This window comes from Urocampus carinirostris, chromosome 3, assembly GCF_059441175.1.
Source record: "Urocampus carinirostris isolate Australia breed hairy pipefish chromosome 3, RoL_Ucar_1.0, whole genome shotgun sequence".
Classification (NCBI taxonomy): Eukaryota; Metazoa; Chordata; class Actinopteri; order Syngnathiformes; family Syngnathidae; genus Urocampus; species Urocampus carinirostris.
Window position 1 is genome coordinate 43,078,236 of NC_142351.1, and position 23,499 is coordinate 43,101,734.

Here is a 23,499-nt window from a genome sequence, read left to right on the forward strand (position 1 = left end):
CAAATTCAACCGATCGCTCCAGATAATCTCATCTCATCAGCTGCACCGCTTATCCTCAGTAGGGTCGCGGGGGTGCTGGAGCCCATCCCAGCAATCATCGGGCAGTGGGCAGGGGACACCCTGAACTGGTTGCCAGCCAATCGCAGGGCACACAGGGACAGACAACACGCTCACTCATTCACACCTAGGGACAATTTGGACCGGCCAATCCACCTGAAATGCATGTCTTTGGAATGTGGGAGGAAACCGGAGTGCCCGGAGGAAACCCACAGCAAGACAGACTATGTAGAACAAAAACAATGATAAATTTGTGTAAACAGGTTAGTTTTATTTAGAAAATATACAGCTCCAAAAATTATTTCAGCATCTTATTTTTTCCCCACTTGTAGTAAATGTAATTTTTTTTCTCGTACACAAGTTGAAATGTTAAAAAATCATACAAATGAGGGGGGAGAAGTAAAAAAATTGGCTGCTATGCTCCTCAAAAACCAAACAAGAAGCAGTTAACTTGATCACCCTTGAAAGATGCTTGAGGCTCTCAAGTTGGAGCAGGAAGGTTTATCTGCAGTGCAATACTGCGACTTAGTGGTTATACTTTATCATTGCAAAAGAGGGACACTACCCATTAGTGTAAATTTATCATTCAAATACAACTTGAAAGCATTTCTAAAATAAACTAGTTTAACACGTTTCTTTTAAATTTTCCATATCTGTTTTGCAAAGGATAATGATATGGTGTACAAGTCTAAAAATCCATGCTACAATAACTAAGTTCAAAGGCACGCTGTGTAATATTTGATCACTGCCAGGGATGTTTGTTTTGTGGGTTGCAACCGAAATTGGGTGCTCCAAAAAGCAGGGAATAATACAAACTACGGGGACTAACAATGACCGATTTTTCTTTTTTTTTGTCCTTTTCAAAAGGTTCAGGGATGTAATAGTCTGTTATAAAACGATTATTAAAAGGGTTTTTGTCCTCAATATTTTTTTTCCTTTACTAAGATTAATTTTCTTGTAGAGTTTGTAGACTTTGCAATTGTAAAAAAAAAAACAAAACATTGCATTAATATCCACTACGGTTATTCAACTAAAAGAAAACTCTGGAAGGAGACAAAATAACAGGCAAACACGAATTGAAATTTAGTGTTTGAAAAAAAGTCATATTGATTTTTATTTTTATGTTAAAAAAAATGGACCTGAATAATGGAACCTAAGCCTCAGGTGATGGTTTTAAAATTTTTACATTTATATTCATTTATAAACAGCACATCAACGACTTTTACATTAAGTGCAATAATCTCGGGATGGGTTTCCTTAATGTCTCTGGTTGATTAATGACAGTCAGCAAATACAGCTACAGCGGGTGCTTTGTTAATTGCGTCTGGTTTTGGAGAAATCCAGGACATTTTTATAACTGCAAGTTGTTGTTTGACAAGATGCAGCTCATTTTTCTCCTGTGCTTCTCTCAGCATTGTGTCGCAGGTCACATAAAATGATGACCATGAGTTTGAAGGATATGCTCTTTATAAACATCATTCATCCACCGGCTTTTTTTTTTTTTTTTTAAATATATATATTTTTATTATTATTATTTGTTGCAATTGATTCAATTCATGCATGTTTTTTTCTTTTTCTTCTGGAACTCTAACAGCAAAAGCTCCTGGGCATTTGCATCCTGTGGGGTATGATCTGATGACAGACGTTAGCGGCAATGACCCCTGTTTCTGTTTGCTCCCCCCACTCAGGAATTTGCCACGCTTGCAAGTCAACACCAATAAAGGTCAAAACAACAGGAAGACTCGGGCGCTAAAGCCAGTTTTCCGGTAAGGAGAGCGGCACAGTCAGTTTGGAGAAAATTGTGCAATAAGTGTTTACATGTGTGCTTTAGATTAGAAACGAGTGAAGTTTTGGTTAGCACATTTTAAAAAAGCTTGAAGAGATGGATTGTTTACATGAGATTTCTTGCAGGTTGTTGCTGAGGCGACAGTATGCCCTTTTTTGTGCCTTGTCCCAAAGTCAGTAAGGTAAGACAGTGGTTCATTAAAGAAAATCCTGCATGACACCACCAGCTGAAAATGTGATAAACATTTAACAATAAAAGCATAAATAGGGACAAATATTAACAAAGTAGTGCCTATATATTTTTTTTTTTCAGAATTGTGCAATGTAACTGTTCTTCACCGGAACAGGACCCAAATGCGTGACCTTCTCACACAAGCTTTTATTTTACGGGAAATGGGGAGTCATGCACATTAGGCAGCAGTCTGGTGTGGAAAGACAGGAAGCCAGAGACCGACGAGATCGACACCAATTGCCCGAGCAAATATAGGACAGATTGGGTCGATACCGGAACAAACTAGACGGGAACAAAAACTGGAGAGAATAATAAATAGGATAAAAATAGACGGGAACAAAACTGGAAACCAATATTAAACAGGACAAAATGAACGGGAACAATAGCGTACAGGAAATACCAACAGGACCGAGTCAGAAACCACGTTTTGCGGGGCAGAGGTTCGTTGAAGGACTGACGAACGGAGAGTGAGAACACCGAACTTAAAAAGAAGGAAAGCCAATCCGTCAACAAACTGCAGCTGGCGCCACACAGGCTGGCCAATTGGGCGCCAAAGCAACCGTGAAAGTAACAGCAGTGCAACGAAGAGTAGTACAATAAAACTTCTCAGCAACCAAAAAAAAAAAAAAATCCCCCAAAATTGGCAAAATACAGAGGGGAAAATAAGTATTTAGTCAACCACCATTTATGCAAGTTGTCCGACTTGAAAAGATTCAAGAAGCTTGTTATTGGCAACATGGATAAACCTCAACCATGAAAGACAAAATGGGGAAGAAAAAAAGAAAATCACATTGTTTGATTTTTAAGGAATTTATTTCTAAATTAGAATGGAAAATAAGTACTTGGTCACCTACAAACAGGAAGGATTTCTGGGTGTCAAAGAGGTCTGACTTTTTCTAATGAGATCTAGCGAGGCTCTAGTCATTATCGGTATAAAAGATATATGTCCTCAACCTCAGTCAGTGGCACTCCAAACCAAATTTGCAGTTGGTTTGGCCCACCACCACTCTTCTGTTATGTAGCAGTAAAATGAACACAGAACACCGCACATCAGGGGCGTTACTTGAGTTGGGCAGGGGTGGGCACCCACAGTTACGTTCTTTCCACCCAAAGAGAAGTAGATGTATGACAAATTAAACAAAATAAAACGAGAAAAATGGATAATGAAGAACAAAAAAAGAAAAAAAGCAGGAAAAAATAAGCGTAAAGCTAGGGGGAAAGACACAAAAGAAGAAACAGGAAAAAAGTTTGAAAAAAAAGACAGAAATTTAGGGGTCCCTTGATCAGTATATAACCAATAATAATGAAAATTTTTGCTCGAAATGAATTAGATTTTCTTAAATTTAAATAATCCATTATTCAACTAAAATATAAAAACTCATTTAAACTTCAAACCATTTTCTACCAAGGGACTTTAAAGTCAAGCAACTTGAATCGCGCGCAAAACAACAAAATGTCAATTCAAAATTTGTTTTTGCTTTTCAGTGCAGCAATTGACAGACATGTTTTTCGGACAATGTCACCCGGTTGGTAGGCTAGGGGCAGCACAGCGGAGCAGTGGTTAGCGCGTGTGCGGCACAGTTCTGAGGTCATGAGATTGAACCTCCTGCAACTGGCTGGCAACCAGTTTACTGTTTACTGCCCAAGGAATGGCTGGGATGGGGTCCAGCACCCCCGCGACCCTACTGAAGATAAAGGGTGCAGATAATGGATGGATGGATGGTCAGCTACGAGAAAAACGTATTGAATAATATAGTGTATTTTTGTCAGTGGGCTATCCAAGGGCTCCATGTGACACTGTGCTTCAACGTCACCATATTTGTAACTGGCCATTGCTTTGCAGTGCCGAGCTTATTGCATAAAAAAGCTATTCCGTTTGGATAACATTTTTTTGGGCAGTTTCTCTCATAATTTCGAGATCAGGTAATTACTAGAAAAAACAAATTATTAAAAAAAAGCTGTGATAAATGAAAAGGAAACGCATATTATCTTCGTAATCAGCAATGGCAATGATATTGTAATGCCTGTTACTTTTGTTTGTGTTCACACATGGACCCTTTAAGACACCGATGTGACGCGAGGGAGTGGGGAGGCTCGAGAAGCAGAAGTTTGGGCTCTGAATTCAGTCCATGTGTAGAACAAACGGCGTGAGCTGCAAGAAGACAGTTGCTCGTGTTTGAATATTTTTATACAGCTTGTTATTTTGTTATTGAATTAGCGACGTGACTTATTTAGCGACTGAATCATTAATCACACTGAGGGGCATTATCGCAGTTACCTTCTCAGTTTGAGATACCAGGAAATACCGATGCTTATAAAGTCAGAAGGTGATATTAAAATGAGTTCATCAGTACTGCAGAGGCATCTCAAATCCTTGGGATTGTTTAGGCGGAAAGCCCAGTCTGACGCGCTACATTTTGCAGGAAACATCTTGTGACGATGAGAAAAGATGAATGAAAAAGAAATATCTGCTTCTGCTTGCTGTTGAATTTTGAAAAACAGCACGGCGGCACAGTAGTTAGCGCGTGTGGGGTACAGTTCTGAGGTCATGAGACCGAACCTTCCTGTGTGGAGTTTGCAAGTTCTCCTCGTGCTTGCGTGGGTTTCCTCCGGGCACTCCGGTTTTCTCCCACATTCCAAAAACATGCATGTCAGGTTAATTGACCAGTCCAAATTGTCCCTTGGTGTGAATTAGCGAGTTGTCTGTCTCTGCGTGCCCTGCGACTGGTTGGCAACCAGTTCAGGGTGTCCCCTGCCCACTGCCCGACGATAGCTGGGATGGGCTCCAGCACCCCCGCGACCCTGAGGATAAGTGGTGCTGATAATGGATGGATGGATTGATGACTTGACCCTCTATCAACTTGTTAATGCAATAGTTTTAGAGGCTCACTAAAAAGGAGCAGAAATGATAGTCAGCCATCTTGCTGCTACAGGTACCCACAAAAACCAAAGCAGTGAGAGGAAAATTGTCTCCGTAGTGAGTATTCTTCGTTGTGCTCTGTAGTACTCATGTTCGGCTAAACCATACAGCTCCATCTAGTGGTCAAATATTACTCACTGTGCCTTTAAAAGCTATATAAATGATGATTTTGTGTTGAACAAGTGAAGCCAAAACTGCAGCGCCAGGAGAAAAAGTGTTGATCTCATCGGTTTTAAAGACATTCGTCCATCCTTACTTCACTCGTACATGTATGTTATCGATTCAGACCAACCACGATGGACCATAATGAAAACAAGAAAACCACATAACAGTCTGCAAAGTAGATGTCTGAAATTGTACTCCTTTGGGGTCCTGCTTCATAAGGAGTTCAGCATAACCCAACCAAGTTGATATTTGACCTTATTTATAAGCATTGTCAGGAGGAGAGGTAAGATCGGGTCTAAATATTCCAGCCCAACCCATCCCGGGCACGCGGGTATTAAAGCCTGAACCAGCCCGAGCGAGACCAATTTTTTTTTATTTGAGGGAATGAATGCGGAGCAAACCTGAATTTTCATATATGTGAGGACTCAGGCCGGATTCGAGCATGGCACAGCCTTTTGCCATGCCGAAAAGCGTCCCTGTCCGATGTTGCTACGTTCATCGTGGGTACACCTCAGCCATACGTCTGCTATTAAAGGGCCAACTGAAACCACATCACCACACTGTTTTGATTGTTCCGTTATTGTGGTCCTGCCATGGTATGATTTAAATTTTTTAATGTTGCTAAATATTTTCAGTTCAAACAAATCTAAATTCTTACAAATGTGTTCAAATCTCTAAAACCTTTTAAAATTGGATTTGAGACATTTTAATTCCAATTCAGACCTTATTTTTAAAATAGTGAATGAAATGCCTTTTAAGACTTTTGAAAGATTTGCAGTAACCCTGTGGTAACTAGTTACCTTTACTATAGAGTAATTCAGTTATTTACACACTTATTTTTAGAGGAAGTAGCAACTGTAACTAATTACATTTTAAAAGTGACATGCCCAACACTGGCCTCAAGTGATTACGATATGTAGGGTAGGCTACTAGTGTAGTCCGAATGATTAACCGTAATACTGAAAACCAAAAGCTAAAAGTTTGGAGTCAACATTCTTTCCTGATCTGGCTTGCCTGAGAACAGGTCTGTATCCAGTCCCGGAGCCAATCAGAGTTCGAAATGTCTCATTTCTATCAATAGGAGGCAGCAGATTACCGTTCTTTTTATATATTTGTTATCTGCTTTTTAGTTTGTACAAGGGATAGATTTATATGACATAAATGAATGGCCTTAATTGTTATTAGTAAATCGAAATTAGAGGGCTTTTCATTTTAGTGGAAGTAAAAAAAAAAGATTATACCAAATGTGCAAAAGGATATCACAAAAAAGTTGAAACCAATTGTTCATGATATATACTGTATGTGCATATTCACAATGGCACATTGTGCTCATGGGCGCTGTAGATGGGAGTTGCGCCAGCAGATTTGTTTTCATTTTGTTATTCATCTAGAAAAACAAGATAAAATGAGGTAATACATGAAACAGCATAAAAGAGAGTAAAATCCAATGTTACAGGAAACAAATAACCAAAATAACTCATATGTATTACCTCCTGAGCCACAGGGACCACAAATCACAAGACCTTTACTGACAATTCAGGTAAAATCATAATTTAGGCTTTAAAAAAACAATAAACCAAAACAAAAGGAAATGGCCATGAAACTCATGCTTGGGATTTAAAAAAATAAATAAAAAAACAATCGCATCAAGATTCTTAATGGAAAAAAGGTTTAGGCACTGAAATTATTTAAAATAAGCACAAAAAAAGTGTCTCTTATTCATTTGTAATTTATTGATAGAAAACATGCAATATCCTGCTCAATCTTCACCTGATTCAACGTATTACACAAGCGTCCCATTTCAAGTGGACTAAAAGGCACTATTAGGCTTTGAAGAAACAGTAATTTCCAGGATTTAGGGCTTGAGATTAATTCAATCATCAGTTTTCATGTTGAAAAATCTCACCAATGTGTGGTAATGCACAAAATAAGCAGACTGAAAAATGAAATGAGAGCTGAGCAGTCGTAAAAAGACAAAAAGTTGCAACTAGGATCGCTATCAGTAAACAATAACCTGCTAGTGTAGTAACATAAGAAAAGGAAAAAAAGAAAAATAATATGCCATTTTAAATACTCCATGCAAAGATGAAGACATGGATAAGTTGAAGACCCCTGTTAGTGGCCAACGGCTGGGGTCACCGAAGTAAAACACAGACGCTCCCCTACTTACAACCATTCGACTTACGAAAAACGGTAGATACAAACATTTTTTGGGGATGTCGAAAAATATCCGAGCATTGCTGTAAGTTAGATTTTGTATTGTGTGCACCTTTTCCGATGACAGTACTGTAGTGCTTCTTTCCGGGGCATGGCGGTGTGAGAGGTCTCCCAGCATCCACCCCGAAGAAGAAATCCGCTTCCTCTTCCTAGTTCATGTGTAAGCATTCTATACTGTAACTCCAGCGCGCTAAGAACTTTGACATTTTTATTGTTTAATATCTCGTGGATCCATTCAATATGGTTGGTTTAAAGTGTAAAGAGGCGAGCCGTTTCTCTTAAAATGAAACTGGAATAAAAAAAGCTTGATGCGGTTGAAAAGAATGGTCGGAACGCTTTTTTTCGGCCACTTATTACCACGGAGGAGGACCTCTTGAAGCCCATCTTTCAAAATTAAGTTATACTCAACTTTATTTATCTTTATATAGCATATTGTTTGATGATTTTTTTTATTTTTTAGTACGAAACACTACAGTTTACTTATACAAGCCTTAAACATACTTATATAAACTTCAAACATACAAAATATAGCACTGAAGCAACTTACGAACGATCGTCGTAAGTAGGGCAGCGTCTGTATTGCAGAAAAATGATTTTTTTTTTAACCAATGTTCACCAATTTAGCAAACGCCGTTTTTAATAGCTACAAAAGTATGACAATTATATGATGAATTATTGGGACATGTAAATTAATTAGATTTTAGAATACACGTGATTAACAAGAATGTAATATAATTTTAGGCTAAATGTATACTGTATTTTGTAAAGCTAAAGGTAGTGTATAATTAGTGCCGTCTGAAGAAAAGTAAAAAGAATGCTTCATTTCTTAAGTGAACACAACTGAGCCCAAGAAAGACAAGTTTGTATGAGTACCACAATAGCTTACAAATTCATAATAGGCAGAACAACCGTATAAAAGCTATATTTTTTACTTTTTATTCTAGAAATGTCCTAGGATTCTGCGCTCTCACAGTCGCAAACTAGGTTTGATTCCCATTGCATCCAATGTTTTGCAATTGTGTTTAGCGGTATTTATCAAATTAATCATTGATAATATAATACCGTCAAACCTTGTGAATAACACACACCAAAACTAAATTAGCTTTGGGGTAAAGAACGGCATCATACACAAATAAATACGGTTCTCCCTTTTTGCTCATTATAACAAAAATGTTCTTTGGGAATGTTTACAATTTGCAGCAAAATATGAGCCTTTTCTGAGTCACACCACGTATGGTTAAAAAAAGACAATGATGTCTTAAAATACTTTTCTAAATATGTCAAAACATTTTTGGACCAATAAATGGTGGTAAATTATATAGATCTAGAAACAATGATCACCAGAAATGCCACAAAAGATTAAACTCTAAAAAAGTAAATTTTTAAACATTTGATTTTGATTTTCTCAGTAATGAATTGCCTGAGGTAGAAATGGATATACAGTACCTATTACAAAAGTAAAAAAAAAACTGATACATTTGAATGTCTTGTGTCTATTGCCTCCCAAACACTGGTGCACCTTCTTAAAAGAGGAGAGGGTTGTCCAGAACGGCCACTCCAGCTGCAACACCACCATCTAAGCATTTGGCATTCTTGGTCCGCAGAATATGGCCAACGCTATCGTTCATCACCATGTCATTACCTTTCCTACACAGATGTGTGAGGATTAAGATAGGAATGTTTTTTTTAGCCTTAGTGTAACAAAGCACAGGTGATGTCCTTGAGTGATATTACACTCGAAATCAAGAGAAGCTGCTTACCTGACATAAGCGCCAAAGAAGCCCAGTTCACTGATACAACTGTAGAGTGAGATGGGCGTGCCTCTTCTCAGCAGGTAGTTCTGAGTGGCCACAGGGTTGATCATGTCCATCAGTATGTAAGCAGACCTCTCAGCACTATTCTTCACTTGTCCCAAAACCTGACAGATTTCTTCTCCATAAATGTTGTTTCCTGGATTCAAAGAAAGTCAAGTCAAATGAATATGTAAAACCCCTAATCAGAGTCTTTATGGGCACCACAGACCACCATTACAACATACCTTGATCTGAAACTTACATGAGGGCAAGGAAAAACTTTTCTTTTAAAACTCAGGATGAGGAAAATCATGAAGGTTTAACGATTAAACCCTTCATGATTTTCCTCATCCTGTTAAACTTTAACCTGTTTGATCAAATACTAAAAGAGGGATGTATCACGTTTTTTGAAACCTAAAATGAAGTTCATTTGACTTGTTTTATCCTATTTTGTCTTTTGAAGCGGCCCAGCCTAACAACATTAGTAATCTTAACGTTAACAATAATAAACAGCTTTAATCCACCGTGCAGTCACTACACCGCTACAAATGTGATGACATAGGAAAAGGCATTCATTTAGATATCATCAAAGCATATATGATCACATTACCATGTTGTACAAAGTTGTTTTGGCTGAACTCTTTCCCATAAAGCTTAATTTTCATTCTACAGCAGAAATGGACTGAATAGAGGTTTTGCCGCATGCTAAAATGAATGCAATTTCATTCATTTAAGTATGGTTAAAAAGGTGAAAAAGTTTGAGACATGTTACGGCATACTGTACAACCCAACATAATACTCATGTTTATCCTGGCTAAATTCGGTTGCATGAAAGCAGGTTACATTTAGCTTGGCTCAGTTACTCTGGTGATTCATTCCCTAAAGCAGGGGTGCCCAATACATTGATAACAACAACAGTGTGGGTAAATCGTGAGACATTGAAGGACTCGTGGTTCATGCAGTTTGATCGAAGGCTTATTAGGTGACCATTGTGCTGTCAAAGTATGACAATTTTTTCTCTGCCTTAAAGACAATATGGCTGCCGCGTGGCTGCAGAACCGCCAAGAGCAGCCTGGCAACAGCTCTGTCCACTTCTGTGGCTCCGCTGGAGTCACATATTAACAAAAAAAACATCAACCCATCATCTCCTCACAATTAAATACACGCTTGATTGATTGACATCCAAGGAAGCCATTCTGACATCCGATCATTTCTGACGCATGGGTCACCACGCATGCGCATACAGCAAAAAAATGTATGTAGGTGCCTAGTAATGCTACATTCCAAAAAGACACACAGTTGGCTTTCTCCCACTCTGATGGTACCAAATCAGAGAACAGCAACAGATGGGTGATTGAAAAAGATGCGTTCTTTATTTTGGCCATTCAAAGATATTTGGACCTCTGGGAAACATGCCTTCTCGCAAACGCTCAAGTTGTGGAGGAAAAACAACATCTGAGGTCAATAGCGCACACTGTAATCATGTAAATTATGTTTTGCCATTCACCTTGTGTGTGTCCATGGTCATAACGTTGTGTCGAGTGACGCCAGATTGAAGCAAACAAAGGCGGGGTACACATTTTTTTCTATGACTTTGCAACTAGGACCTCCTACCCAGAGTGTCATTTTAGTGATACTTTCCTGGTTGGGGAACTCCTACTTCCCACTTTTCTGGAATGAAGCAGTAGCCTCCAGTTTATTCTTTGTAAATTAAAAGGATATAAAAATGAGTGGCATGACCAAATAAGAAGCCCAAAACCTACCATTTCCATAAAGAGTTGGATTTTTTTTTTGTCTTCACAATGTCATATTCAAAATGTGTTCGCCTGATTGTCCAGACTAGCATTCATAAAAACATCGATTATCCTACGAAACCAAGCCGAGAAAGTGAAAGGTGAAGGAACTCAGATCACAGTTATCCAGGCAGCAGTCATTTTTCTCACAGCTGACAGCATAAGTGAAGGCAGTCACCAAAGCATCATTCCTGGTGAGTCAATATTTTGTTAAACACAACAAGTCCTTTCAACACGCAGAGATGGTGAAAGAGGCATTCATTGAAACAGCCTACTCAATATTCGAATACTTTAAAAACAAACCAAAAACATTAGCTTCAATCAACGCTCTTCAGCCGCCCAGAAGTACGGCTATTAGGCGCTGTGAACCAATTGCCAAGGATTTGACCCGGTAGTTCTTTAAGGATTTTGCGGACTGAGTGAGTTTTTCTCTGCAACTGGATGGGTCCACAGATGCAAGTGACTCAACTGAACTGTACATTTTTATTGAGACTGGGAGGTCGCTGGTTCGCGCCTCGGCCGAGTCATACCTAAGACTTATAACATTGGTAAAATGGCGGCGCCCTCTGTTGGCTGCGGCTGCATCGGCTCGCTACAACGGGTCAGGTGTATCGACATTTCGTTCTTACAAAGAATGACAATACAAAGGAAATTATTATTATTATTATTATTATTCTGTTAGTGTTATGACCGAAAAGGATGAACTCCTAACAGTAATGTCTATGGTAAACACACACAGGAGACGTTTTTCAGTCTTTGAAAAACTTTATAGAGAAAACCCAGCTCATAATGTACATATTGGCATATATCACCTCAGACGGAGTTAAAATACTGTTCCTCTATGACTGATGGTCATTTAGAAGTGTGCTTGAAGCTGGCCATCAGCAGCTATTATCCAGACTACACATGTCCGATTCCAAACAGGGCGAGTTATCTGAGTAAGGTAAGGATAAAAAAATCTATAAATTTATTAGGGCTGGCAATCGATAAAATAATTAATAATAAATAAATACATTAACTAATAGATCACAGTTTTGAAATATATTTATCAAGATTAATCAATTAAATCCAGATTTTTCAAATGGCAGTACCGGTAAATATGAAAAAAATATGCATCGAAAAATAAGATCAAATTTATTATGCCAAATTGTATAGGCCTATACCAAGTACAGTAAACTGGCATTACAGTCTGTATGCACAAGATAGCTTTCATAACAAAAATATTCAAGTACTTTATGTCAACACTGTTGAACTGTAAATTGGCTGTAAAATGTCGAAAATATAAAAATATGTTAAAAACAAACATGACTCAATAGCCTATAATTATAAATAACATGTTTTACATTGGCGGCACAGCAGCTGAGTGCTTAGCACGTCCACGGCACAGTTCTGAGATTATGGGTTTCAAATCCAGCTACCAACTTTCCTGTGCAGAGTTTGCATGTTCTCCCCGTGCTTGTATGGGTTTCTTCTGGGCAGTACGTTTTCCTCCCACATTGCAAAGGCATATATGGCAGGTTAATTGGCCGGTACAATTTGTCCCTAGGTGTGAGTGAGTGTATGAATGGTTGTCTGTCTCTGTGTGCCCTGCGAATGGCTGGCCATCAGTTCAAGGTATCCCCTGCCCACTGCCTGAAGATAGCCGGGATGGGCTCCAGCGACCCCAATGAGGATAAGCATTGCAGATAATGGATGGGTGGATGGATGTTTTGCATTTTTATAGTAGGTAGATAATTTTCACATGCGGAAATTGTGTGGGCACCCCTGCTCTACAGCCAGCTTGCTACAGAACATGCTAACAACTAAGCTAAGAATATCTTCAGAGATACATCTGGCAATTCTACGGTCTTGCATGTAAAAAGTTAACGGGTTTTAACACCCTCTCAGTCTCCTCAAAACAATTTTTTCTTGGATCTTCACACTTCATGTAGGTCACCTTTTTTTAGATCAACAGTGAATTTCTCCGAAAGGTGAGAGATTTTCATGTCTGTTTATTTCTTTGACCATACCTCCTCCCTCTCGCTGAGGCTTCAAGACGAATCGAGCTGGTGTGGCCAAAGCCATTTCGACTGTTTTGTCACCCTCTTCACCCTTGAAGACAAAAAAGTAAAACCAAAGAAGTATTAACATCCTTATGTAACAAACACAATGGAGGGCTTGGTGGTTGTACAATTGTCAAATGCAGCTTCTCCACAAGCAGTCGTTCTTTCAAACAATATCCAAATAAAACATTCTGATGTTAAATATTTGAACTAAAAGATGGGACAGGCGTGTGTTAATGAGTGCAAACAATTTCACAAATGGGTTTTAATTTGCAAGGCTAAATGAAGACAAACCTAGTTCTTTGGGTTCAACTTTTTAGGTGTGGTGAACAAATACTTAAGTTTCTTCAAATCAGAAGTAATTGCAATTTGTATGGCCTTAACTTCAACTCAAATTATGTAAACAGTGGTACCATTACCACTACGAGCTAGACTGCAACGCTAGCACTTTCTACAGGTCTTTTGAAAGAAAACTTATTCAAGGAGACTGGTCTCTGCCTCCCCCTTAAAAATGTTATGAAAATCTAATCTCCTAGACGCCATCTTTTCAGGTTTGTCATCCTCTCTGCCTTAAAAATTTCAGAGGGAGATTATATTTCTGGTGCAAAAAAAAAAACCCCAGCAAAACACTCGCTATTTCCTAAATGTACTCCTTAGCTTGGTCACTCGCATGAATACAGCGCTTGTGTTTTTCCGTTATTTCCTGCTTTTTTTGTCATCATTGTCATTGCAAAGGTAAAAAAAGGCACAGAAAGGAGGTGCTACAAAATGTGATTCAAGAAATGCAATTCAAGAGATGCGATCCAATCAAACTTGCTACGGAATAGAGGTACTCTACAGGTATAATCAAGGGCATGGAATCAGGTGCCTAATTGCGGGAGGCACATGAGCAAATTGGACGGAGCTGATGGCAGTGAGTGTTCTCTAATGTTAGCCTTTGGCAATGCTGGGGAACTTGTATTCCTTCGCGAACAAGATTTTTGTGAAAAACATTTTTTTACAGAATTGAATATATAAATTCACGTGTCTAGAGGTGCTTGTATAAAAAAGTTACAACTGTATAAGTAATAACAGGATAACTTGTCGGATATATGTGGGCTTTCCCTGATCTCAGTTTGTCTTGTAGTGAGCACAGACTACATGTAATTTCCTTGCCTCATAATTGTACGATTCAAGTTGTACATTTATGCCAGTGGCAAACAGACTACTGAAGAAGTTTACAGATGCTCACCATGTCCAAAGTGTAGAGACCAGCAAATGTGGCCCTGATTTTCTCCACTACTTCTGGCTCATTGGGGAAGAATCTTTCCACAACACCGGGCTTAGCAAGAACCTGCTGGATTTTCTTGCTCCCCGCTAGGTGGGTGCTGATATCAGGACACTTCACAGCCAAAGAGCGCTCAATCATCAGGCGGGCCTCCCAATCCTTTAAATTACAGCAGTCATTCTATTCAGAGTGGCAAGCTTACTCTTGCGGAACACCACAATTACTGAATGAAATGTTCAGACGGTTTTAATGTAACGTAAATGGTTATGTGGCTTTTTTTATCCTTCAGAATGTTCAGTTAAATAGAATGTTTGGTTAAAAATCCTTCGCTATTTTCTGTTTTTTTCTTTTAAAAAGGAGTCTGAAAAGTTTAGGGCTATTTGCCTGAAAAAAAACTAAACATTAGCATACCTTTTAGAGTTAACATCTTTTTAACGACCAGCTGCCATTTTCTCAATTATGAAGCCGATTTCAGCAGATTTAAAACATGTTCCAAATGCCAGAAGCATGTGACTTTGAGCTGAAAACACTGAAAGAGGTTCACCCTGGTTACATTGTCGGTGAATTTTAGAAGCTTTAAACTTTAAAATATTTTACACATGCATCACCTATTTGGGTTAATAATCAATTGTGATTTGAACAATATGTATTGCTAAACCAGGGGTGTTAAAATGAAACAAATGAAAGGGCGAAATAAAAAATTAGGCTACAAACCGAAGGGGAAACTGATCAAATGTTCATATTGTATAGTGTGAACCTCGCTTTAAGTTTAGGTGTAACTACATACAAACTAAATGCATGCAAATATATAACCGTACATGTAGATCCTTTTAGAATACCTGTTCAGACTTGTATTGCTGAGGCATGTAGCCAAATCTGAAGTAGGCCACTGCAACTTCCTTAGAGTCACTGAAAAGAGAGGTGAGATGAAATAAAATCATGCAATGAACATTATTAAAGATGGGGTTCTTCATATGAGGGGTCCTTAAAAAGTTAAAAGTAAGAAATTGTCTCTATTTAGTATGTGTTAAGAATGTGCAACTGAGCTGAAAGAGCCTTAATGATTTTTGTTCCAGTGTGCACCTCTTACTTTTAGCAACACTCTTCTGGGACGCGTAACACATCAAGTAGAAGGAAATGGGAGATGTGGGGGGCTGGATAGTGACTTTATTCTCGTTATTGCAGTTTTTTGTTAGTGTAGCATGAAAATGGTAAAAGTAGGAAGAGACCCATTTCAAATATAGTCCAAACGCCAAACCAAACCCCCAAAAGATGAAAAAGAAGTGTTTCTTTGAGCGTGTTATGCATAAACTGGACGAATGACTGAGGCTCTGACCAATGCTTTAAGCCAGGAGATGGAGGCAAAGAGTAACAAGGGTTCAAATCCCGGACATCACCTTAAAATTTGGATATTGATTGATAGAGAACACTTACATAAAAAGTCTGTTATCCTGATCAAGGCGTCCAAATTTAATGACGTCCTCAAAACGCTTTCGTGCTGTGGCGATATTTCTAAAATGGAGTGAGAATTAGGACGGTCAATATAGCCAAAAAAGGTATTTGCCAGCAAAGCATTCTGTTGTCTCAAAAGAAATCAAATAGACCTTTTCCACAGCTCATTCTCAATAAATCGTTGGTCCAGGATATTCATCTGGTAATCCTCCACCAAGAACACGATAATCGCTCTTGAATGAACAAAGGAGCTTACTTGAATCACTCAAGTATCACATACATGAATTTTGCAGAAGTTGTTGTTCAGTCAGATTATCAGAGAACATACTTGTTTGCTCCATAAAGTTCCCAGCCCTTAGCCAATGCTTTGGCCAGACCTTCCGGAGGGTTGTTGTCAATAATGTGCTGGCACTTCTGCGGTTGGCCAGCCACCCTTAGAATGTGTCTGTTGTAAATAAAGGGAACTTTTCATGAGCATTAGTAGAAAATGTGAAAGGAAGGCAAATACTTGAATGAATAGTTTCTGTTTATGGTAAAATCTTGGACAAGATTACATACTCTCGTTGTATTTGTTGTTTAATGGAACTGCATACACTGCAAACTATTCTGCCATTGAGAAACATGTACTGTAGAGTGGTCTTCGAGTGCCCTCTTGTGAGGTTAATTGTTTGTTGCTAAAATTAAAATTAGTGCCGGAACCACTATGTTAATTTCTGTTCAATGAAATCAATTATTTTAAATTAAATGTACTTTTATGTAACCTTAGCTCTGATTGGAGTTTTAATTTTATGCGCCTTCAGTCCAGTATGCCTTATACAACCCCGAACAATAATTATGGAGTCACCAGTCTTGAGCAAGCCCTCACTCAGACATTTTATTCTGTAGAAAAAAACTCAGATCACAAACATGAAGCAATCGTAAGGTCATTCCAAAGTGCAAAATATTGGCATTCAGAAACACTTAAAAAAACATTGCAATCGTCAGTAAATGTTACCTTTACAGAGCAAGTGCAGGAAAATAAATATGAAATCACTCAATTCCGTGCATTTGATATAATAATAATAATAATAATTTCCTTTGTATTGTCATTCTTTGTAACAATGTACACAGAACGAAATGTCGATACACCTGACCCGTTGTAGCGAGCCGATGCAGCCGCAGCCAACAGAGGGCGCCGCCATTTTTACCAATGTTATAAGTCTTAGGTATAACTGGGCCGAGGCGCGAACCAGCGACCTCCCAGTCTCAAAGCGGGCGCCCTACCATCTAGGCTACTTTTTTTTTTTTGCAACCATACGAGTAGTGTCACCTTCTTCAAGAAGTTTGACAATCCTGTCTTTGGTCTAAAGAGACAGGATCTCTTGTTGGAGCTGTGATTCTTGCCAATCCACTTAGTCCAGGAGCCCTCCAAGGTGTGATAACTACATTGTTTTTAACTGCTGACTAACAAACAGACTTAATCTAAGCCAGGTGCCCAATTTAGGAAAGGAAATTGACCGGGGGTGTCCTTATTTTCTACTCAAAATGCAGTTATTCCATTTTTTCTCCTCAGAATTGAGTGATTACATATTTATTTCTCTGCACCTGCTCTATAGAAGTAACATTTGTATTGCTATATTTTTTTTGAATTATTTTATTTTATTTTTTTACAGAATAAAATATCTGAGTGAGGGCTTGCCCAAGACTGGTTATTCCATACTTTTTGCTAGGGGTTGTATAAGAGAAATATAATCACAAAATACTATTTTGGGGTGCACGCCTTATAATCCGGGTTTGTTATCAAAACTGAAATTGTTACAATGTATTCTTTTAAAAATTAAAAATATTACGCCAGAACAAAAAGAAGTTGCTCTATATTTTTTTAGTCTATTAAAAAATAAATGGTTAAAAATAAAGCAAAACGCAAACCAGAATTTTTTGTTTGCAATGTATACAAAAGAAAAGGCAAATATTCTTATGACAAAATCGACATTCTAATACTAAATGAGCAGTGCGCACACATAAGGTTTGTGTGACATAATTCTATTTAAAAAATGACATTTAGTTTTAATTCCTAGTGAATGGCAGCATTATAAGCTGGTTAAAATAATGATGGCTACTTTACCGGTGGACCGCAGGGGTGCGTGAGGCGAGCCCTCCAAAACTGGCAGAGATGGTGTTGATCTCGATCTGCTTTAGAGAGGTCATTCCATCTTCTTTTTGGTCTAACATGTAGTCTGATCGATTCAGACCAACAACAACTGACTGGAAGCAAGAAAGAACAACGGTTTACAGACTTTGTAGGCGAACATGCCAGAAATGTGACCTCTAAAAAGACTTGAATCAAGAACATTCCTATGTTAACCCCATTTGACTGCAAATTCCGAATCATAACTTTTAAAGTTGTTTTCTAAACCTGCAGTAAAGCAGGGAAATGATCCTTATTCAGATTCATTTTATTTGTATCAATAGCTCCAAAACATTGTGCATTGTCTATCACTGACAGAAGAATCTGAATCAGTCCCTTAAAGCTTAGCGCTTTGTGTTTCTAAATGCCAATATTCGTTGAGGCGAATGATATTTTTGTTTTTGGTCTAAACATTATTTTTTTGTGTGCGTCTTTTACATTGAAGTTGAATTGTTAATAATTGAAAGTTCTTGTATTTTAAAGTTTCTTTATAGCATTGAAGAGTTAATAAATTGGACTATAAAACTCACAGAAAGCCAAGGGCAAGGTGGCCAAAGGGCTACTGCCATCGTCTGGTAAAATTGTGATTTTTTTTTTTTTTGGTACAAATTTATTGGTAACATTACAGGCGGGCGGGGCAGCACGGCGGCGCAGTGGTTAGCGCGTGTGCGGCACAGTTCTGAGGTCGTGGGAACCTCCTGCGTGGGTTCAAATCCAGCTCCCGACCTTACTGTGCGGAGTTTGTATGTTCTCCCCGTGCTTGCGTGGGTTTCCTCCGGGCACTCCGGTTTCCTCCCACATTCCAAAGACATGCATTTCAGGTGAATTGGCCGGTACAAATTGTCCCTAGGTGTGACTGAGCGAGTGAGTTGTCTGTCCCCGTGTGCCCTGCGATTGGCTGGCAACCAGTTCAGGGTGTCCCCTGCCCACTGCCCGATGATTGCTGGGATGGGCTCCAGCACCCCCGCGACCCTACTGAGGATAAGCGGTGCAGCTGATGAGATGAGATGAGATTACTGGCGGGCCACATAATAATTTTAACCACAGAGGGCGCACGCCAGTAAAAAAAAATATCACATGGCGTAACTGGCACCCGGGCCGGCCTTAAGGCAACAAAGAAAATCTGAAGGGCAGTTTGGGAGCTGAGCTGAATGAACAGGTTCTCTAAAAAGAATCGGAATTCCCATCACTAACAGGTTACGCTTTACAACAACATAGGTGTTAACTTTTAGGTTTTCCCCATATTCTGTGTATTTTGATTATTTCTAATTTTGTATGAGGTATAACAAATTTAGCATGAGATTTTTTTTAATCACTCGTTTTTTGTTCAAAATACTCAGTCTTTCTTCAGTAAACATTGCCTGAAGAGGCAAAAACAAGTTACAACTCTTCTGTAATTCTGAAGTGTCAGAATGCATTATAGAAGAGATTTTGAAAAGGGAGATATAAAGGAGAGCGCACAAACCTGCAACTTTCCTTCTTTAAGGACCTGCTGGTGGATCTTGAACAGCTTAGCAGTGAAGTCATCAACAGCCACCGTGCTATAGAACAACATTATTTATTCCCATATATATAGTATTTTGGAATATTTATTGTACACTGGTAGTACACTGGGGAGCCAAGAGGGCACCAGCCGGCAAAAGTTTAGGAACCATTGGTTTAAAGATGAATCCAGTTCTGAGGAAATCAGTGAACCAGATCTGGATTCTTAAGACGAATGCCTGCCGTCTGGTTCATCTGAAATCAGCAGAACCTCGTCCCCGGAGCCGGCTTGTGTCTGCTCATGGATGTGACACAAGAAAGAAACGACACCCATTCAGTCCGTGTTACATGAACGCCATTTTCCTACACTCGTTCAGTGTATGAACTACTAATTGTAGTCTTAGAGACACGGGCTTGCCCAATGTGCAGTGTAAAGCACAATTCATTAACAGGACAATTCGCTTAGAAGATAACTCACGGTGCTCTAGAAAAATGCAAGAGACAAGTTAAAAAAATAGAATAGCTTCCCCGAGGGGTCATTTATCAGGAACCTGAAATTGAATGAATTGTAAATAGATACAAGAGAAGCCTGCAGATAGGATTTCAGTTGAATGCACAGTTGAACAGCCAGTAACATTAGTTTAATTTCTGATGAAAAAATCTGGAAGGACCAATCCAGTCTAATGAACTGTAACACCTGCTGCATTGTGTTACAGGTGGCGAGACCAGCACCCACTCACACCCATGTACAAACCCACATATCCCGTGCATACACCTGTAAATCTATTCTATCCCTCTACCCTGGTTATATCCCTCGAGAGGGGTGACTGACAGCAAGACAAACACATACACAAAAACACAGAAAATAAAGAAAGGGAAAAAGTAGCAAAAAAAACACACAAAATTTTTAGGGAACCATGGCCAACCCAAATGCCCAAACACCCAAACAAGTTAAGCACCTCGGCATCCAAGTTGGTCAAGATTTTGTTCCTCCAGATGAAACACCTGTTAATGGTTTGTAGTTTTTTTTGGGCAGTTTGTTTATAGGTTGTCATTTGTTTATAATGTTTATATGTTTAAGAACAAATTATTGTTTTTCTATCAAACACCTTGTTTTCTGTGTTGTTTTTGTTGTTTCATGAAAGTAAAAAAACTGTTGAGATGTTAATGATTTCACTAAAGCTATAAAAAAAACCCGAATCAAAGTCATCAATCTGCTTGAAATGCATCTTTGCACAAAAAGCACATTTTCTCAGTTTTTTTGAGGTCGGAAACAAGTGTTTTTGTCAAAAATCACCCTCTGTTCCACAGCCTGTTACTTGAAAACTTAAGCAGCTAGAATTTTTTTTCTCCCAATGAAAGAAGAGAGTCAACCCTTTCTTTTGAAGTGCTCCATGTTTATGTAGTCATAAAACTGAATATTCTGTGGGTCTTGAAAATTCAGTCACAATTCTCCAAAACTGCTGGCAGTGAGAGGCTGGCTGCTCAGAAAATCACTGGCAGTGAATGAGTCAATGCGTGCCCCTTTGAGTCGGACTGCCAAGAAGCATGCAGCAATTTCAATCATTTAAAGCACCCAAAATCAAACATGTTTCAAACCTTGAAAACACATTAGAATTCATGCATTCACAAGGATTTTCAGCACCCGTAGGAACCATGTAGTTTGTCATACTACTAACATCTTATTCAAATAATCTTTTTCATTTCACGAAATGTAGCAATACATTCGGCTTAAGTGATAATGGCGAGCCGGCACAAGTTTTAGCATCCCACCTGGAAAGAGCTGATTGGAGGAAGTCAGAATCTCGGCTTATTCTATCCATCAATGTGTTGAAGTGAGTTTGCATTTCCCTGGCCTGAAGAAAATATTTTTTCGGCATAGGTGTGGGGAAAAGAGTGATGGGAGCATACGATACCACCTTGAAAAATACAAAAATAAAGAGGTAATGCAACATTGGTAACAAAAATATTATGTGCTTCATTTTATGCAAAGTGTTTGTGTTTGGTAAAATCATAGGACAACATGCTGTTAGACATAAAACTATCATTAATAACTGGTTTTTATTCTGCAATGGCCTCCTTTGATGTAACTCAGTGTTTCTCAACCTTTTTTGAGCAAACAGAAGCTTTTTCCATTAAAAATTGTTGAGGGATATCTTAGATTGAAGAAGTTTAAAAATTGCTTTCCAGTGCCGGTTTTATTTTTTTTTTAACCCTAAATTATCACGAAGCCTACATTGACAGTACAAAGGTTTTTCTTTTAAATTTGTGGTCACTGTGACTCAGGATGTAATACAGGTCCCTCTTTTGGTTAGCAAATGATGTAAATTTTCTTAACTTGTTTTTTAAATTTTATCCTATTTTTGTCTTATTTTCTCAATTTTTTAATGAGCAAAAACAGTGCCAGTGTAACTAACTTATTTCATAATATGTTCTAACTTTTTTCAGATTCATTGCAAAAAAAAAAGAAAATAATGAATAAAATTGTCAATAAAAATGAATGAAACAAACAAAGTACTTAAATAACACACTGTTCCACCTCATAAACAGATCAGTATAATAGTCTAGTAATGCACCTATGATATTCAGTGTATGGGGCTGACAGGCTTGGACAGCTTCTTTCCAAAGGCTTCCAGCCACACCCTGAACAAGCGTACAAGACTGAAAAAAATATCAATCTTGCGAGTTCTATCGAAAAATAGCTTTTCATATCTAATTTTTACCATAAATACCTCCAAGCTGTATTTCACCCTTTCCTTTCATCTTTGCTTCACTCAAGGTTAACACATCAACCTTCCTTTAGTCATCATCCTTCCAATTAAATGAAATGATCTGCATTTATATAGCGCTTTTTAAGTCAATGACTTCCCAAAGTGCTTTACAATGTGCTCCACATTTCCCAATAGCAGCCTTGCAGCCATGTAAGGCGCTAACCTGCTTATTGGGGGTTCAGTGTCTTACCCAAGGACACTTCGACATGTAACACGGACGAGCCGGGATTCGAACTGGGATCCCTTGATTCCAAGACGAGCGCTCTACCTCCTGAGCTACTGCCGCCCCCAATCTCCTCTTTCTTTCACTCAGTCGCTTTACTTCCACATTACCTCTCACATTAAGTGACCCTATAACTTGCTTCGCCTTGATTCAAAATTTGTGGTTTTTCTACTTTTTCCCTTTTTCGTAATTTTCTTTATTTTTGTATGCGTTTGTCTTACTGTCGGTCACCCCTCTCAAGGGATATGACCAGGGTAGTTGGTGAGACAGAGAGACGGACAGACAGACATCTAATTTATATTTTTACTTATTTGGGAATTTTGTTGTTGTCCTTCTTTTAGTTTCATTATTGTTATGATGCACAAGTTTTAATTGCATTTCTAATACGAAAGAAAATTGTACAGTAATTGTTCCCCCCACATTGCCCTCCACGATTAAGAGAAATCCAGTGTAGATCGTGTATTTGACAGAGCCACAAAAATATATGCGATTCACATACGTGGTTTTTGTTTATTTTCAAGATGACAAAAAGGTCTTACCTCTGATGAGTTGGAGGACTCCTTAAGCCTCATGGCGGCTCCTTGTAACAGTGCTGCATCTTTTGCCACAACTGCTAGATCATTTATCAGGGATTGGTTCATCAATAGTTCACTTGGAATTGCCTCGGCCATTCTGACATTTACGAAAAAGGAAGCAAATGCATCACTTAGTAAGACAACGATTCAAACACTATGTACTGTACGTCTATCATAAAAAACGGTACATTTTATGTCATTTAAATATGTAATGTCACGAAGAACGTTACTGCAAATAATCCAAGTTGTACTTATCGTTTGACACGCATGAAACGGCCGTTAGCTTTTTGCTAACGTTATTACTACCAAGTTTAGGACTCGTTCTCGAAATAAATTTCCTTGCTGGTCAGTTTCTTTTCGCGCACCAAAGGTATTTCTTGAATTGCATTGCAAAGAAAGGAGGAATAACTCTTACCTTTGGAGTTGTCGTTTGACGCTATTGGTGCAAGACAAGTAAACGTTGACCCAAACGCAGGTCGCAATAACGATGCAGCTGCAAAAACCGTCTGTCCAAAGTGCCAACTGCACTGTGAAAACCTGTACACCCACGTGTAGACT

The 23,499-nt window shown here is 38.6% G+C and overlaps 1 protein-coding gene across 1 annotated transcript; it reads right to left on the reverse strand.

The window, feature by feature from the left end:
* Nucleotides 1–6,872: 6,872 nt before the first annotated feature.
* On the reverse strand, nt 6,873–23,492 carry gss (glutathione synthetase). Its single transcript, XM_088331952.1, has 13 exons — nt 23,357–23,492; nt 22,906–23,038; nt 21,146–21,291; nt 19,356–19,431; nt 17,828–17,967; nt 16,052–16,168; nt 15,876–15,956; nt 15,706–15,783; nt 15,111–15,180; nt 14,236–14,430; nt 12,972–13,053; nt 9,137–9,326; nt 6,873–9,023 (listed from the first exon to the last, which is right to left on the reverse strand). The coding sequence occupies exons 2-13, from the start codon at nt 23,035–23,037 to the stop codon at nt 8,900–8,902; spliced, it is 1,431 nt and encodes a 476-aa protein (XP_088188078.1). The 5' UTR covers nt 23,038; nt 23,357–23,492; the 3' UTR covers nt 6,873–8,899.
* Between the last annotated feature and the right edge of the window lie 7 nt (nt 23,493–23,499).